Source organism: Myotis nattereri, assembly GCF_964212035.1.
Source record: "Myotis nattereri genome assembly, chromosome: 8".
Taxonomy (NCBI): Eukaryota; Metazoa; Chordata; class Mammalia; order Chiroptera; family Vespertilionidae; genus Myotis; species Myotis nattereri.
The window spans coordinates 54,639,267-54,656,957 of record NC_138083.1 but is presented as its reverse complement, the minus strand read 5'-3'; the positions used below and the strand labels follow the sequence as shown (position 1 = coordinate 54,656,957).

The following is a 17,691-nucleotide window of genomic DNA, read 5'->3' as shown; positions in this document are numbered from 1 at the left end:
TTAAATCAATAAACTGCTCGAGGACCAAGCATGGCCTCGTGAATGGAGTCCGTGCGGGGCCCAAGGCACAGTGAATAATTGGTCCTGTGTTCTTATTTCACCTCTGGGGTCTCCAGGGGAGGTCCATCCCTAAGCACTGGCCTCTGCCCAGAAGTGTCCATGTTCCCTGGGCTGGACTGACATCCGTCCCAGGGCCCAGTGCTGGCCCCTATCCTGTGGGACAGGCTCCCCTGGAACAGACCGGCCTCAAGGACAATGACCCGCAGGATCCAGGGTAGATGCCTGACTAGGGAGGTGGGCATGTCTGGCTGTGCACACAGGTGAGGCAACAGGTGTCGGGCCAGGTGTCGAATCCACCTGGTCACCCTGGGTGCTCCATTTCCCCACCTGATATGAGCGAGCGGTGCAGGAGAGGTGGCACTTTTATTAGCTGTAGTAGCATAGCAGGGGAAATCTGCGGGAGGCCCCATCCTGGCCCTGCCCCTGCCCCCCACCTCCCCTGGCTCGGTCTTCCACCGGGGACCGTGCCCAAAGCTGGAAGGGATGGCGGTGGATGGATGCCCTGCATCAGTGGGGCCTCTTGAGTGATGAAGGTCCTCCAGCAGGGTCTGTGGCAGCGATGTTCCAGGTGTCATGGCTCAACTGATTAAAATGAAAAAGTGCAAAGCAGCATAATTGGGAGAGTTCCATTCTTCTCCATGAAAACAGGCTTCTAGCACCTGCAGGCCTAGGCCCTTCCCGCCCCGCCCCCCCTGAACCGCCAGAGAAGTTCCTACAGGAGTCAACCATCCCAGAGGGTAGCACCCGGTCCCCAGGCAGCTGAGAGGACGGAGGCGTTTCAGGGGAGAACTGTGAGGGGGAGACCTAGGAAGAGGCCTGCCTGATAGTGCCAGGGAAAGAGGTCAGAGGTCAGGGCTGGACCCCCAAAGGACCTGGTGGGCTGTGAGCCTCCATGTGAGACCTGTGCCTATCACATGGCAGGGACGTGGGCTTCTGCAGAGCTGGGTGCATGGGGAAGGCCTTCCTCCCCTGGGGCATAGCCCACCTGGGTGAGATGGGTGGAGCAGGAAGGGGCTGTCCTCCCTCCCGTAAACTCCTCCCCCAAGACTGTGCCCCACTGCGCCCCCCTTCCCCATTGCTCCCAGGACCTTCGGGCTGAATAGCAGGCAAGGGTTAGGCTGAGGTCTGAGGGACAGTGTGACCTTCTGGTATTGCTACAGGATGGACGTTCTGGGACTTCCTGAATTTATTTTTAGCTAGCCACAAAATCAGAACTCCAAAGGGAAATAAAAGGAGGACAGGATGGAGTGCCCTCTGGGAAATTTGCTCAAAGCACAGGTTGGCTTTTAACATCACCTCCGACTCCTAGGCCAAGTTCTGGGCCTCACTGGTCGCAGCAACATGCACTTGGACCGGATACGCGCCAACAGGAGCGAGGCCCCTTAGGGCTTTGGGAGCAGCTGCCCCTAAGTTGAGTTCCTGTCCCTCTGCGCAATGGGAGGCCAGGGCTGTAGTTCTGTTTCTAAAGCTTGTGACGGGCAGCCTCCTGTGATGGACAGCCGCGGCCGCCCCTGAGCACAGGTTGTCCGCCCAGGTCAGGCTGGCCCTGTGCGTGCCCATGCGAGGTCCGCTGAGTCCCCAGTCTCGCCCGAGCCTTCGGGATCTTGCGAGCTGTCCTCCGTGGCGCTGGCGCTGGCGGAGCGCGTGCTGTCTTCACGCAGGGCCGGCTCGGGGCTGGCGGCGCGCTGTTGCTGCTCTTTGAGCTCCGAGTAGGAGCGCGAGAAGGTGTGGAAGATGGAGGTGACCGGGAAGGCCATGAGCAGGATGCCGCTGAGGATGCTGCTCAGCGCCACCACTTGTCCGGGCACGCTGCGGGGCACCATGTCGCCGTAGCCCACGGTGGTCATGGAGATGACCGCCCACCAGTAGCTGGCCGGCACGCTGGTGAAGTCGCGGCGCGCGCCCAGCTCGCGCTCGGCCAGGTGCACGAGCGGCGCGAACAGGGCCATGGCCACGCAGAGGAAGAGCAGCAGCAGCCCGAACTCGCGCGCGCAGCGGCGCACGGTCAGGCCGAGCGAGCGCAGGCCCAGCGAGTGGCGCGCCAGGCGCATCACGTAGAGCACTCGCAGCGCGCGCAGCAGCCGCAGCACCAGCCCCGCGCGCTCCAGCAGCTTGTTGCCACCCGCGCTCGCGCCCGCCCGCGCCGTGCCGCCCGCCGCGAGGCCCACGAGCAGCGACACGTAGAAGGGCAGGATGGCCAGGATGTCGATGATATTGAGCGGCGTCCGTAGGAAGGCGCACTTGTTCTCGGCCTGCAGCGAGCGCAGCAGGAACTCCAAGGAGAACCAGGCCACGCACACCGTCTCCATCACGAAGAGGTTGTGGCATTTGCGGGAGCACTCGCCCTGGGGAGGAGAGGGACACGTGTTGGGGCAGAGAGGTTGGTTCCCCATGATGGAGGGATGTCAAACCCAGCTGCCCTGACTCCTGACCCCAACCCATGCAAGTGTGCTACTGCAGGAGTGCCAGGGGTAGCCACAAAAATGCCCAATTCCTGTAAAAAAGATTTAATGGAAGCCCTGGCCGGTGTGGATCAGTGGTTAGAGTGCACCACGGGCCAGCCCGCACCCCCACGAAGGGTCGTGGGTTCAATTGCTGGTCAAGGGCAGGCACCTGGGTTTCAGGTTCCATCCCGCCCAGGTCTGGAAAGCAACCAATTGATGTCTCTCTCTCACATTGATGTTTCTCTCCCTCCCTCCTTCCACTCTCTCTAAACATCAATGGAACAAATATCCTCGGGTGAGGATTACCAACCAAAAAAGTTAATTGGATATTGGCTTCCCACAGGAGGTCAGCTGACTGATCCCCAGCAAAACTGGTAAAGATCATTTAAGAACAAACAAACAGCCATTTAAAGACTCTGGAAACAGTCCTAAGGGCAAGAAGGAAATGCAACATCTATTTAAGAAAATCTGAAAATCTGTGAGGGAAGGAAAGAGTTTGCTATTCGAACCAAGACCCCTTGCCCCCCTAGCCCTGGGAGGAGACTCCACTCCAGAGACTGCAGCCAAGGGGCCTGGGCTCCAGCTTGCGGGGAGGAGAGAGGTTCAGCTGCTCAGCCTGCCCCCTGGGCGAGCCCCAGGCCAGTGGGATGGAGAAGAGGGGCTCAGCCGACGCCATGTGCTCTGTGCTCTGAGTCCCGGGCCCACCTCACACTGGAGGTGAGGCCACCAGGGGCCACGCCGGGGCCACTTGGCCGCCCTGTGCCTTGCAGTGCCCCCCACCTGGCTCATGACCCTCTGGGCACTGAGGACAGACCCTCATGCCTGTCCAGCTTCCCGAGCCCTCAGTGGTGGGGCCAGCAGTGACCTTCCACCACGCAGAGACAGCAACTTGAGGTCACGCCTGACACCTTAAATGGAGAACAGGGTGGGGGTCAGCAGTTTTTCAATACCTTGGTGCTTAAGGGCACAGAGGTGGTGGGACCCCACACGGCTGCTCCCCAAGTCCTGTCTTGAATCTTCAGGGCCAGGCACTGATGTATCACTGTCTGCAAGGAACTGGGCAAATTGGGCTCCCGAAACCCTTCCTCTGACTGGCACTCACTACTGGGTGATTTGTGTATTGAGCAGAGCCCGGCCTTCCCATCAATGAGCTGTCAGAACCCAATACCTTGGCCTCTACATTAATCATTGTCCCTGTGGTGTGCCTGGAAACCCTGGCCACGGACTTGCTTCCGTGGCCTCCAGACACGAGGGTGGGCCGCAGAGAGTCCCACAGCTTCTGTCTCCCAGCTCATCATTCTAGATCCCTCTGGGCTGGCAGAGGGCTGGGGGCCTCGTGGGGTGGTGTTGAGTCTCCTGCTCCACACCCTGGCATCATCCCTAAATAATAACCCCTTCTGCACCCCTCCCGAGTTCAGCCAGTGAGCAGGGCTCAGAGGCAGGGTCTCCGTTCCCCTGGCCATGGGGAGGGGCATCTCCTTAGACCTACACCAGGCCCACTGAGCTCACAGCCATGTGAGACCTGTTGCAGCTTGTTGCTTCTAGGTTTGGGGTGGGTTTTGTTCCAGCAATTTTTGGTGCTTGTTCATCCCCTGAGGGTGGTAAAGTTTTATCCGCTATTTAGGGCTGGTTGCTCCATGCTGCCTGGGCCAGTGGGAGGCTTTTGAGTCCAGCCCTGAGCCTCATGGGGCAGCAGGGCAAGGGGTGGGGGGCTCTGAGCTTGACCCTGGGTGAAACACTCCTTGGGGGGCTCTGGCTTTGTCACTCCTCTGTGTCAAGTTGGGTGTAAGCTCAGAGAGGTTGAAGGGCATTCCTGATTACCATGGCTTGGGGCACTGGGAGAGCAGGGGAGGCTTTCTGCTGGATCTGGGCCAGTAACTGGATTCGGGGAAAACCCGGATCCACAAGTTTTCAGTCAAGAGACCGCAGGGCCCGTGGGGACTGGGACAGACCTGGTTAGAAACCCACTCTCCACCCTGAGGAAGGGCTTAGGAGGGAAGCCGCCATGCTCAGGGACAGTGGGTGACAGGGAGGAGGGTGGATGGAGTCAGCCTCGACACCAGGTCAGAGCAGTGATGTATCTCTGCCGGGACACCACCTGATCAGGAGCCTGAGGACCTCAAGGAACCTGTGGTGGTCTCATGACCAGCAGTCCCAGACACAACCCATACAACACCCGTGCTGGGCTGACTGTGGGCCCGGCCCCAAATCTCAGCACAGCTGCCCCGCCAGGTTCTGTGTGAGCCCCCATGGGGGGTTTCCACCACTGCGTTTGGGGAGAGGAGGGCACAGACCCCGGGCCATGCAGGAGGAGACCCTCATGTGCCAACCTGCAGCCAGACCCATCCTGGTGGATTCGGGAGGAGACAGGCCCGTGGATTCCCTGGTACCCCCTCCTCCAGCCCTTTCCTTAAGGACCAGCTGTGCAGGTTAATTGGAGGGAGCTATTTCTGGACATTTTAACCCAGAAAACAGACCCCGATTTATCATACTTTGACACATCTGGCCTATTTGGCCCAAATCAGGTCAGACATAAATCTCCCTTCAGCTGGCTCACCCGGTTTGAAGCCCCCGACCCCTATTTACTCGCCTGGCTTTTGCTTGTGTTTCACAGACATTCGGGGCTTTGGTGAATCAGGCCTCAGCAGGTGCCGACGTGAGTTTATCATGAGTTTGAGCACCAGGTGCTGCTGCCCCAACACCCTGGTGGCCCTGCCCTGCCCTGTCCAGCTGGGCGCCTTCTAAACTCCTTCTGCTCAGCCAGCTCAGCACTGTTTCTGTTCCCGGATCACTCTGCTCCCATCCGACCGACCACGGGGGTGGACAGGGCGACCTGCTGACTACTGCCGGGCCGGCCACTGTTTGGAGAGGACACAGACTCCAGCAGATGCTTCTGGAGGGAGAGAACGTGGGGCCTTGTGGGCCGTGGCAGGCCCTCATGTCCATTCTTTCAGTGGTGGGGCCTGTCCACCCTTCAGGTCCCCATGGTGTTCCTCTGAGAACAGGTGTGTTCTCATGCCAGCATGAACTCAGTGAACACCCCCCTCCCATCCTCACCAGCTTTCCTGGCAGGGCCTCTGGTCCCCATGCACTGGACACAGCCTTCCCTACAGGCACCAGCTCCCACGCTGTGAGCACCACTATCACCCTCATCTCGCCTGAACCCTGGCTCCCAGACCTGCTCCCCAGGCTCCCCTGAGCTCCCCCAGCCAACACTGTGTCCCCAGGGGACTGGGCCCTGGCCTGTGGTGAACATCTGGTCCAAGAGGCAAACTTCCCTGTTGGTGAAAGGCCACAAGACACTGTGCCCTCACAAGTGACCGCCCTGGACCTGGGTGCCCACCTGCAGAGTCTGCACAAGTGTCCCCGGTGACTCAGCCCCTGCGTTTGGGTCCCAGCGCCTTTCCTTATAATTTGTTTTCTTTCCAGGATTGGAACTGGGCCTCTTCCAATTACTTGTGGCTAAAGAACCAAAAGTCAGCTGCCCCCAAGGAAGCAGCTCACTGAATGTGAGAAGTCTGAGCTCATTACAGACACACTTATGAGGCCGTGGGAGGGTGGCTGCCCAACAGTGTCCCTAACCCTTATGTGGATGGCGTCGTCCACTATTACAAAACCCAACCAAACAGCACAACGGCTTGGAATGCTCTCCATGCCCAACGGGGCAGGTGGGCTGGATGAGCGCCAGGAGACCCTGGAGGGCACCGTCCACGCCAGGCAGCGGCGGCCCGGGGGACGGACCAGGCTGGTTCCAACACCAAGTATGGTGACAGCTGGTCCAAGCCAACTTTTGGGAAAGTGTTTCTGAAACTGTTGTTGGAAGGCATGGCCTCCCGCAGGGTATTCACTTGGCACTGTCCCTGTTTTTATTTTCTAGTGAAAATGAACGGAAGCTCAGGGCCAAGTCTTTTCAGTAACAGAGGCTGTGGGGCGGTCACGGCTGACTCTCGGGAGAGGCCTGGCCCCGGCATGCGTCCATCCCCGGCTTTGTTCTCATTTCAGAGCATCAAAAATTCAGTGGCGTGAGCCCTGCCAAGGACAACGCTGGTTCTATTAAGCCAGGAGATGGAGGGAGGCCAGTGGGGGGTCCTCTCTGTAAGCCAACCGGCGAGGCACCAGCTGAGCTCCCCGGAGCTGCAGCCTGGTCCGAGGTTCTGGCTCAGAGTTTCATCAAGAATCCCGAGTTTCACAAGCTCCCCTCTGCATCTAATGCAGTGGTTCTCAATCTGTGGGTCGCGACCCCTTTGGCGGTCGAAGGACCCTTTCACAGGGGTCGCCTAAGACCATCCTGCATATCAGATATTTACATTACGATTCATAACAGTAGCAACATTCAGTTCTGAAATAGCAACGAAAATAATTTTATGGTTGGGTCACAACATGAGGAGCTGTATTTAAAGGGCCAGAAGGTTGAGAACCACTGCTCTAATGCGTAATTAATCCCCACGTTGTTCACATCCTTTTACTGCCTCTGTATTTTCTGGACATTGTCTCCATCAGTCCATCAGAAATGTTGTGTAGCCAGCAAAATGGACCAGCAGGGCGACTGTGCACTAGACATGGTGCAGATAAATCCTACAGGCAGCACCTACTCCTATGGATCTGTTTACTCTTCATGACTGTGTGCTGCTCTGTGTTTAGCCCCCGTTAATACCCAGAAGAAAGCACTTAATTCACTTCACTAACTACGAACTTATAATAACTTGACTTTGAACTGAATTGAGTTTATTTTTTCCAATTATCTATGGGAAAGGCTCCTGTAGGGCAAACATAGAAGTAGGAATATTCAATCCACGTTAGAGAACAGATTGTTTAAAAATAGCACCAGTCGTTTGCACAGCAGTGAGGAATGTGTTCTTTCAGTCACCTGTGCTGAAGCAGGCTGTCAATCGCTCTCCTGTCACCACCCTGCGGTTCTGTGCTGTCTCCGGAAAGAAGTAAATACAAGTGCCTTACAGAGTGTCCCACACTCTCCCACAGCTGACCTGGCTGGTCTTCCATCCGCCCTGTGAGCTCACTCTTGGGGGAGACGTCCTGGACTGGGCACAAGAGAGAACTGGGACCGCCAGCCCCATGGGCCATATTTGGGCCCTGAGAAATGGCTGAGCTGACCTGATGCTCACGGCTGCAAACCCCTGTCCTACTGGGCCGTCCATTCCTGCAGGAGTGACCGACTCTAGTTGCTACAGACACAGGTGCACATGATGATTACAGGCGGCAGTGCCCCCGTGAATGCACGAAGAGGGCGTCCATCTCAGGAGAGAACGCTCCAAACCACGGAGTTGATTCTGAGTCGCAGAGAACGGCACATTGGCAGCCGCTGCTCTCCATTCAGTTCCTTCACTTCGGCCGCATTTCTGTGGGAAAGCGCGGTGCTGCCTCCAGTCCTCAAGCCTGTCCGCCTGCGCATGCGCACTGCTCCCCGCTCCCTGCTCCCAGGCAGCCTGAGTCCCACCTGCCCCACAGGGCGGAGCGGTTGCTTTTGGGGGGTTTCTGTCGTGGCTTCTCCAGAGACGCCCAGGGTTGGGGGGGGGTCTCCTGCTCGGTGTCCAGCCAGGAATTCGGTAACGGCCACACTCAGGCTCCCCTCTGCACGGCAAGGGTGGGCGCTTCCCCAGCCCCATGACCACAGCATGAAACCACCAGGGTGCCCACCGACCAGACACCCAGGCTTTCCGACTGGGTTCTGCAGGAAGTGATTTTTTCCAGGCAAGAGAGACTTCCCCTCCATCGCACTGAGCACTGGGCAGTCAGAGGCAGAGGGCACTCCACCAGCCAGTGCCCACGGGCCCACAAGACGAGCCAAGGTTTTCTGTAGGACTCTCAGTGTGGCCAGCTCTGAATGGATGTCCTCAGGGCAAGTTCTTGAGCAAATTCAGTCCTGCAAAGCCCGACAGGTGGCCGTGGGCACAGCAGGCTTGCTGGCTGCCCCCTCCACGTTCCCCTGGGAAGAATTCCGTTCCAGGACCCTCTCCAGGAGCTCGGCCTCGCTGGTCCAGGCTGTGCACTTACATTTGTCATTGGTGTCATCACGAATCTCACCGTATGGAGGACAATGGGTATAGCGGCTGAGTGTCCGGGTGGTGGTGAAACGGGACCTACACTGGCTGACACCTGCAACCTCACCAGCCACGCATGGGAGACTCATGAAATCCCTGCTGGGCCCTCGGATCTTGTTTGCTCTCGTGTTCTTTACTGGAGCGGAGATATGCCACAGTAATTTTCAGGCCTGGAAATTTTATTTTTTCTTCTGTCAGCATCCACCCTGGGCTCTGCGCCCTGATGCTGCCTCTGAGACAACACGCCCCCTCCACAGACCCGTCCCGAGACCAGAAGCTGCCTGCAACTTGGCCTGTCCCAAATGTCTGCTCCGTTTCCAGCAGCTGCTCAGGAATCACCTCTGAAGTGAGGACTGGCTATCCTGTCCCAGGTCCACTGTCCTGGCTCAGGTCCATGCAGAGCCCTGGGACACGGCTGGCGCCATGAGTCACAGCAAGTGGTGCACGTTGTGGCCTCCTGTTCTTGACGACCAGAGTCTCATGTCGGTGACCTCCGAGCACTAACGGAGTGCCGGACACCTGAGCGCAGTGCCTGTGCGTCTGGGCACCCCTGGAGCCTGCCTGCACCTCCTCGTTCTGTTTTCTCTGGGGGATGCCCGAATGCAGAGCATCATCCAGACAATGGGATAGTGTGACCTGGATTGAGAAGAGGCCAGAGGCGGAGCTTCCCTCGATGCTGTGACCACGAGCAATTTCCAGTTGGGAGGCTTTTAAAAACTATTTTCGGTAGTTTCCCTAAAGGTGTTCAACTCCCGAGCACCTGGTCTGAAGGGGCTCTCAGCTGGCTGAGTGGGCTCAGGGCTCCTGTCAGAGCCATGTTATCAGAGACTCCGCTTTCACCTTCTCCCCCACACTGTTCTGCTCCCTTTGGGTCCCCGGCAGGGCCAGGGTGGGTGGGCGCTCCGGGAGCTTCCTGAAGGGGTGGGACTGGTTCCCTGTGCCCACCAGGTGGCTGGTGAGGAAAAGCAGGACTCAGGCCTGCTGGGCACACCGGCTCAGTCAGGGAGGCAGCAGGGAGGGCCCGTGGAGCCCAGGCCGAGCCTTCCCAGATGCTCTGCTCTGCAGTGGCCTCTGCTCTGCGGCGGCTGTGCCTTCATCCAGAGGCCACAGGGGTGTTGGGAGCTGCCTGCAGCCCAAGGATCCCAAGGCCCCAGGAGGGAGGGTGAGGGCGTGACCCTCCTGCTCTGAGAGTCGCCAAGACTTGGGAGCAGCCAAGATGTCCCTCAGCAGGGGAATGGATAAATAAACCCTGGCCCGTCCAGACAATGGAATATTGTTCAGCAATAAAAAGAAATGGGCTGTCGAGCCATGAAAAGACCCAGAGGAACCCGAAATGCACATGACTAAGTGAAAGAAGTCAATCTGAAAAGGCTTCATATTGTATTATGATTGCAACTACCTTCTGGAAAAGGCAAAGCGATGGAGACAGTAAACAGATCAGTGTTAGCCAGGGGTTAGGGGGAGGACGGATGAACAGGTGAGCACGGGGATGTGTAGGGCAGTGAAGCTACTCTGTGTGACACTGTGATGGTGGATACATGACTTGATACATTTGTCCACACCCACAGGTTGTACTCCAGAAGTGACCCTAAAGTAAACCATGTACTGTATGTGACAAGGTTGTCTCTGTGTCGATCCATCAGAGTAACAAATTTCCCACATGGTGTGAGACATGGATAATGGGGAGGCTCTGCAGTGGGGATAGGGGAATGTGGGAAATCTTAATACCTTTTCTCAATCCTGCTGTGACCCTAAAACTGCTCTAAAAAATAAAGTCTTAGAAAATGGGGGGGGGGGGGGGAGGGGGCGGGCGGGATCCTACAGCTTCTATTCTAGGCATCGGAGCATAGGTCTTTTATTTTTCAGATAAGCACAAATCCAAAACTCAAATCCCTTCTTTTTTTGATGCCAAATTTGTGCAGAAAGTAGAGGGGAAAAAATGTTCTGAGCTTCATGTTTATCCCTTGGCACATGCGGCTGTTTTCAGCTCCTCTAAGAGTCCACAGTGGGGTCTCCATGAAAACAAGCAGCGGTTGCTCAGACGTGGGCGCTGATGGCCGTCTGGGGCCTTGGACGACGATTCTGGGCGCATGGCAGGGGCACAGGCACCAAGGATGGGGCTGATGCCTCCGAGGCCATGGGCACCCCTGCCAGGTGCTTGCCTCCCCTCTCTCAGCAGCAGAAGAGAAAGGCGAAGTGAAAGGACCTGAGCCCAGGCAGGTCTGGCTCCCGACAAGGTCCGGCTGTGGCTTGATATCGCCACTGGATTTTGCTGACTCGTGGTGCAGAATTTGCCAATAGGACACTCGAGGACTGGCAGCTTACCCAGCACATATTTAGTTCTCTTGGTTCCAGAAGTCCAAGATCCCAGGGCCCGCAGATTCGGGGGCTGGTGAGGCTGCTTCCTGGGTCATAGACATCGTCTGTTGTGTGTCCTTCTGTGGCAGGAGGGGAGCAAGCTCTCTGGGGGCCCTTTAATGAGACTGACAATCCCAGTCATGGGGGCTCCAACCTCATGACCAAATCACCTTCCAAAGGCCCCACCTCCTAATACTATTGGGGAGGGGGGTTAGGTTTCAGTGTACAAATTGGGGCAATGTAACATTCAGTCCACTCTGCCTGCTCTTTCCCAAGAAATCGGCTCCTGATGCAGAAGCCCCTGCTCACCCAGGGCTCAGCCCACATCTCTGTTTTACGGGCCTGCGTTAGGGCAGGCTTCATGCCACTGCTCTCAGGAGGCCCTTCAGAGGGTGCCCCACAGATCCCCAAATGCCATCTGTTCTCTCTCAGGGCCTGGGCTTGAGGGGTGTGTTAGTGAACAGGACTTCCCACCCAAACCACAGACACATGGACCAGGAGATAGCGAGGGCCATGGTGAATTTCATGTGTCAACTTGACTGGGCCATGGGTGCCCAGACATTGGTCAGACACAATTCTGGGTCTACCTGGGAGGGTGCCTCTGAGTGAGGTTAATGTTTGAGTTGCTGGGCTCCAAGTAAGCCAATCGTCCTGCTGGTATGGGTGGGCCTCGTCCAATCAGTCGAAGGACTGAACAGAAGAGAAAGGCTGACCTCCCTCAAGTGTGGGCCTCCAGCCCAAGGGCTGGACTGGTACATCTTCTTTGGGTCTTCCTGTGTCTCCAGCCTGCCAACCCCGGGTCTCAGGTGTTCTCAGCCTCCCTCCTGGTGCGAGCCAACACTTCATAAAATGTATATATACAGGGTGGAGCAAAAGTAGGTTTACAATGGTTTGTATGTAAAGTAATACAATACATAATAAAAAAATAATACAAGAATAACTTGTTTCGCATACTCACAATGTAAACCCTCTTTTGCCCACCCTGTATACGTCTCTCCCTTTGGTTCTGTTTTCTGAGAACCTGCTACAGCTCAGAGAGAGCAAAGCTCTCCCCCCCAGGAGGAGGCTGGCAAGGCTCGATGTGTGCCCACAGGCAGCAGAAACTTTGTCACCAGCTTCCCATGCTGCTGCCAAATGTTCTCAGTGAATTCAATCTCTGAAATCCCAGTCGTGAAATCTATAACTAATTATGCAGGCCTTGATTTAATCACATGGGTTTAAAGGAAGAAAATCGACTCACAGAGCCAGACATCAGCTGCAGTGAAAAGGGCTTGATAGCTTCCGAGCAGCACAGTCCACCCTTGGACCCTGGCGTGCAGGGGAGGTCTCCCGAAGGCTGGAGCACACGGCCTGCCCGGCCACCCACCAGACCCCGGTCTCAGCACGGGAGCTCAGCACCGTCTCCAAGCAGCACCCCGGCCACCACCCACAGCAGAATCCCCGAGCTGTCTACTGGGACACCAGCGTCTGTCCACGCCCTCCGCCGTTGGGAGGCCTCTCCTCTAGGTCATGCGACAACACCCACAACCGCCTACCCCTGGCCTGGCCTTGACCTCTCCTGGCATTGGAGAGAACGCTAGACCCAATGACTGTGCCACTGTCAACAATTTCACCCCAGACACACATTCTCAGGGGAATCAACACTCGCTTTCAGGCTATTCCACAGTCGGTGGGGTGCTCTGGTCACACATGCATGCTCACCTGGTGCCCGTCAAGGTGCCCAGGCCCTGAGCACAGCGTGTCAGCCCTGGCCGTGTGGCAGGCAGAGAAGCGCAGGCTGCAGATCCACTGGAGACGCCACAGAGGCAGCAGGAAGTGGGGGTCTCCCCTCTGGCTTGGGGCTTCCTCAGTGACGGGGGCTGGAGGGTTTGGATCAGCCCTGCCTCGCTGTCCACAAGCCCGAGGAGCCCCTCCCACTGAGCCTGGTCTCTGCTCAGTGACAGGGTGACAGGCCCCACCTCCAGCTCTGACCCCAGGGCCTCCAAGCACGTGGCATCGAAACAGTGACTTGTCTGCCGGCTTCAGCCTTGGAGTGAGTTGCAGGACGTCTCCGGGTATCACTGCTGTGACGGTTTCTCCTGAGAACAAAGCAAGGCTCCCGCTGCGAGGGTTTTGTTGTCAGAAGGTACATTTTTGGGTCAGAAGACCTAGGAGAACTTCCAGTGGATGTTTAGGGTTTTGGTATTTCTACCCCAAGGCCGGGGTCTGGGAACCCCCAAGTTTTCCTTCCTCGGAAGCCATGAACATGGTGTGGATGGTCCGGCTGAGGACTGGCGCTGAGGAGGGAGGCCTGCACATGGCGCTGTGAGGTGAAGACCTTCTCAGGCGGGGCAAGGTGGATCCTGGGCACATGCCTTCCAGGTCCCGCAGGTGGAGGCCACGGCCCTGAGGGTCCCATGCAGCTGGGGAGACATGGGTGTGGTGGGGACGGGGCTGGTGGGCTGCTCCCCTCTCTCTGGGCTGGGGGTGCCCTGAGGAAGCACATTTAATTTTGTTGAAGATGCTTTGTTCTTGGTTCTGGGAGCTGTTGGTGACACATGGTGAATGCTTTGCCCAAAGATAATTTAGGATTGAGTGTTCCACAAGTTTTCTGGGCACTGTTCCCGTGCCTTCCCGTTATAGTCGGGCACATAACAGGTCTTCGCTCCTTAGACACTTCACCTTATTTCCAAGGGAAGCCACAGTTCTTCCCAGAGACTCCGCAACAGCCAACTCTGGTGTCACAGCACTGAGTCTCCGCTCTAGGTTGCCACGCCCTCAGAGTCCCCCAAACAGGAGGTGGGACTCCGTGTGGAAGAAGAAACATCTCACGTCTGCTTAGTGTGAGATCATGAGCACAGCACAGGGTGTGTGGGCACGATGGCGTCCCGGGGGCTGTTAGGGCAGCAGGTGCTCACTGTGACTAACAGTGTCGTGTGGGCAGGGCAGCTGACCCAGATGGGGGCCTGGAGGAAAAGCAGCAGAAACCGAGCCTTTACATGTCATCATGTAAGCTGTGGGCAGCTCTATAAGCCAGGAAGACATCCATGTCCTGCCCCGTGACCGTGGCTGTCACCTCCTGTGGCAGGAGGGCTGTGCAGGTGGAATGAAGGTAAGGACCCTGAGCTGCGGAGAGTCCTGGCTACAGGGGGCCCAGTGCGGTCACAGGTCCTCCAGTGAGGGAGGCCGGAGGGTCGGAGGCAGTGATGGAGAAGGACCAGAGTCAGAGTGATGGCTCTGAGGATGGAGGAGGGGCATGGGGACAAGCTGAAAGGGCATGGGGGGTTCTCCCTGGAGCCTCCATAGGAACCAGCCCACCAACTCCTGCACCTCAGCTCCCCCAGACCCCAAAACCCATCCTGTCTGACTGTGCAGAGCCAGGCGTTAAGAGGGATGCCCTAGCATCAGGTCTGGAGCCTTCTGTGGAGGCTGGGCCCCCTCAGGGTGGGAGGGGCTCTTCCTTGAAGTCCCTCAGTCCCACCCAGAGTGGGTGAGGTGGTGCCTGTGATTGGCTGTGCGTGCTGCTCTCCAGGACGAGGCCCAGAGCACGTCATGTTCTTCATGCTGCCTCCCTCTCCCAGTCACGCTGGCAGCAGCACTTTCACACAACAGCCACTCGTGCCAGAATAATGGACGCGCAGACCTCCCAAGGGTTGTGCCCCGGCCGTACCCGTGTTAACAGCAGCATAGTCACAACAGCCAAGAGGAGGAAGCAACCCAGTGTCCACTGGTGGAAAGGTGGATAAGCCCAATGTGGTCCATTTGCACAGTGGGATGCTGCCCAGCCTTAGAAAGGAAGGAGATTCTGACACTTGCTACATGGATGAACCTGGAGGATATCATGCTGATCGAAGTAAGCCAGTCACAACGGGACAAATACCATAGGATCTGCTTATGTGAGGTGCCTGGAGCGGTCAACATCACAGAGACAGAAAGTGGACGGTGGGCCCCAGGGGCTGGCGGGGGATGGACACTGGGGAGCTGCTTCATGGGGACAGATGGTGGCGGCGGCTGCACACCACTCTGAGTGTACGTAGTACCACGAAACAGCATGCTTAAATATGGTAAAGATGGTAAATTCTGTGTATATTTTATCACACTCATACACACGTTGATGAAACATAAAACGATTCCTTCCCACGGCAGTGACAACACTTACTTCTGACTCAGCACCTCGGATGAGCAGTGGCCCAGGTGCTTCCTAAAGTCCCCTCACAAGGTCGTGGATGGCACAGGTGCTCACCAACACTGGGTTAATGCTGTTTAATCTGATGCCAGTCCCCGGTAGTGTGAAGTGGTGCTCGGGGAAATGGGGAAGGTTAGGGGGACAGGCCAGAGTGGTGGGCGACTCGGATACATGTGCACACCCTGGAGGGTTCTGCATGGGCCGGCTTGGCCTCAGGGCTGTCACTGGTTGAAGCAGGCCTATGGCCTCCTGTTCTCTGACCCTCATCTAAATGGCTCCCATCCTGCATATTGTATGGCATTATTGCTACTTCGAAAACCGAAATGTAAGTGTCTTCTTAGCAGCATAATCCGATACTTGGGCCTGGTTAACACAACTGGAAACAGACAGGAATCAGACAGGCAAACAGTGAAGGATGCCAAACCGACGTCCTAACATTTACATTCAAATTTAATCTGCAGTCAGGGATGCCACAACTCGTGGTCAAGCCAGATAACAGCTAATGTTCCAAGAGGACACGGGACATCTCCCTTCAGCTCCTCACTGTCTTATAATGAGTGGACTCCCCCGGTGAGCTCTGGCATAAGCTCCCCAGCATTTGAGGCTCCCGCGATGAGCTGTCCTGCCCGAGGAAGGGCTCAATTCAGAGCAGTGCCCAGCTCCTGGCAGGTGGGAGCTGGGGACTGCGGAGGCGTTGGGGCAGGCTGATCCCAAACGCTGCCCACCATAAGGAAATGCAGGGTCAGCTTTCAGGACAACACTCAGCAATGTCCTTCAAACCCTGGTGCGCCCTCTTCTCGTAACCCACCCACTTGGACAACACAAACCCAGGCTTCCCTGCCCATGTCCTGAGCATCGCAGCCTGGGTTCCTAGAGGCGGACATTTCCACCCATGTCCCGTGCTGCCATTCTCACAGGACAGAAGGGGGATGGGAAGTCCACCCTGTACTCAGAAATGACCCCGGGCGTCTGGACAAAGGCTTTGCCTGAGGCGAGAGCCTGGTTCTGGCTCTCGAGCCCTCAAAGAGGCCACATCCTTTAGGTCCAGGATGACGGCACATGAGCACACAACCCTCCAGACCTTCAGATACTGAACATGCTAAGCCCCTTGTTGACCAAGCTTCCAGGGCCTGTGGGAGAGACCAGCCCAGCCTGGCTGAATTCTTGGATATGGCTGTAATTGGAGTGTCTGCTGTCAGCGCACAGCCCAGCAGCGATGTCAGCCTGGGAGAAGGGCTCGCCCAGGGCACATTACGAGCAGGCCAAGGTGGGCCCAGCGCTGTGGGTGCAACCACCAGAGACAGAGGGGTTTCCTAGACCCTGGTCACTCCGTAGAACTCCCTCCACCCAGCTGCCTCCAGGCCCCGGACCCCATCCCAGACCCCCGGACTAGGCCTTGCCCCGGCTGTCCCATCTTTTGCCAGAGCACCCCAGCCCGGGCCCAGCTCCCAGCCCAGCCTTGGCCCCGCTCACCCGCTCCTCCTCCGCGCGGATGTCCGGCATGGTGCTCAGGCAGAGGCCGACCGCTGTGACGGCCACGAAGGCCACAGACACGCAGGCGAAGAGCTTGCCGGCCAGCCCCGAGTGCGGGTTGTCCACCACGTCGCGCAGTCGCCGACGGCCGCGCGCCAGACGCCCGTGGGGCGCCAGGGCGCAGCCGGGACTCCCTGGCACTGCGCGCTCCGCCGGCCCCGCGCGCGCCTCGGCCGCCTCCTCCTCCCGGCGGCGCAGGCGGCGCAGGCAGCAGCGCTCCAGCCGCGCCTCGTCGATGCCCCAGTAGGCCAGCTCGTCGCGAAAGGCCAGCGCGCACGGGCCGCGCAGCAGCCGCAGCTTCCCGGCGCGCAGCAGCGCCACGATGGCGCGGAAGGCGCACGGGCTGCGGTCGAAGAAGAACTCATCGCGGCTCACGTCGTAGTCGTCGCACACGCGCAGCAGCTCGTCGTGGCCGCGGCAGGCGCGCAGGCGCTCGAGGCGCGCGAGGGGACAGCGTGCCAGCGCGGCCCAGGCCAGGCGCACCCTGCAGCCGCCGACGTTGATGATGACGTGCCGGGCGCGGGCCCCGCCGCCGCCAGGGGGCTCCGCGGGCCCGGGAAGCAGGGCCATGGCCCCATGCGCAGCGCTGGGGTCAGGAGGCTGGGCCTGCGGAAGGAACGGTTCGCATTAGGGTTGGGGACACCTGATCACGCATGAGACCCTGGGCCTGGTGGCCCAGCGGAACCAAGGACTCCCTCCCCGCCCACTTGGTTCTTCCCCCCTGCATACCTGCCGCCTGCAGGGGGCCCAAACAGAGGACCACAGCCTTTCCTGCAGACCCAGGTTAAGTGGCGGCCTGCCTCAGTTTATCTCCTAGAGACTAGCTAGCCTGCGGCCAAAGGAAGCCCGCCCTGCAGAGGCTGCCTCAGGAGATCTGGGCGGGGCCCCGACACCAGCTTGTTACCTGATCACCATCCAATAAAGGTTAAGGGGGAAAGAGGGTGGTTTTAAATCTGAAAGAGACTAACATCCCAGCCCGGGTGCACGAGGCTCTGACTCCAATTTTCATGTCCCCGCAGAGCCCCGTACTAAATTGTAGAACAGGCTGGCTGACTCCTTTTGTAGCCAAATC

At 58.0% G+C, this 17,691-nt stretch overlaps 1 protein-coding gene across 2 annotated transcripts in view; it reads right to left on the bottom strand.

Annotated features, from left to right (window-relative positions):
* Window positions 1-1,224: 1,224 nt before the first annotated feature.
* Window positions 1,225-17,691, bottom strand: part of KCNG2 (potassium voltage-gated channel modifier subfamily G member 2) — a 35,894-nt gene continuing 19,427 nt past the window's right edge. For both annotated transcript variants that reach the window (XM_081097283.1, XM_081097282.1), the window contains exons 3-4: window positions 16,560-17,225; window positions 1,225-2,405 (exon numbers count right to left, since the gene is read on the bottom strand). In XM_081097283.1, coding sequence (XP_080953409.1) covers window positions 1,596-2,405; window positions 16,560-17,189 — 1,440 coding nt within the window. In that variant the 5' untranslated portion in view covers window positions 17,190-17,225 and the 3' untranslated portion in view covers window positions 1,225-1,595. The remainder of the gene's footprint in view (window positions 2,406-16,559; window positions 17,226-17,691) is intronic.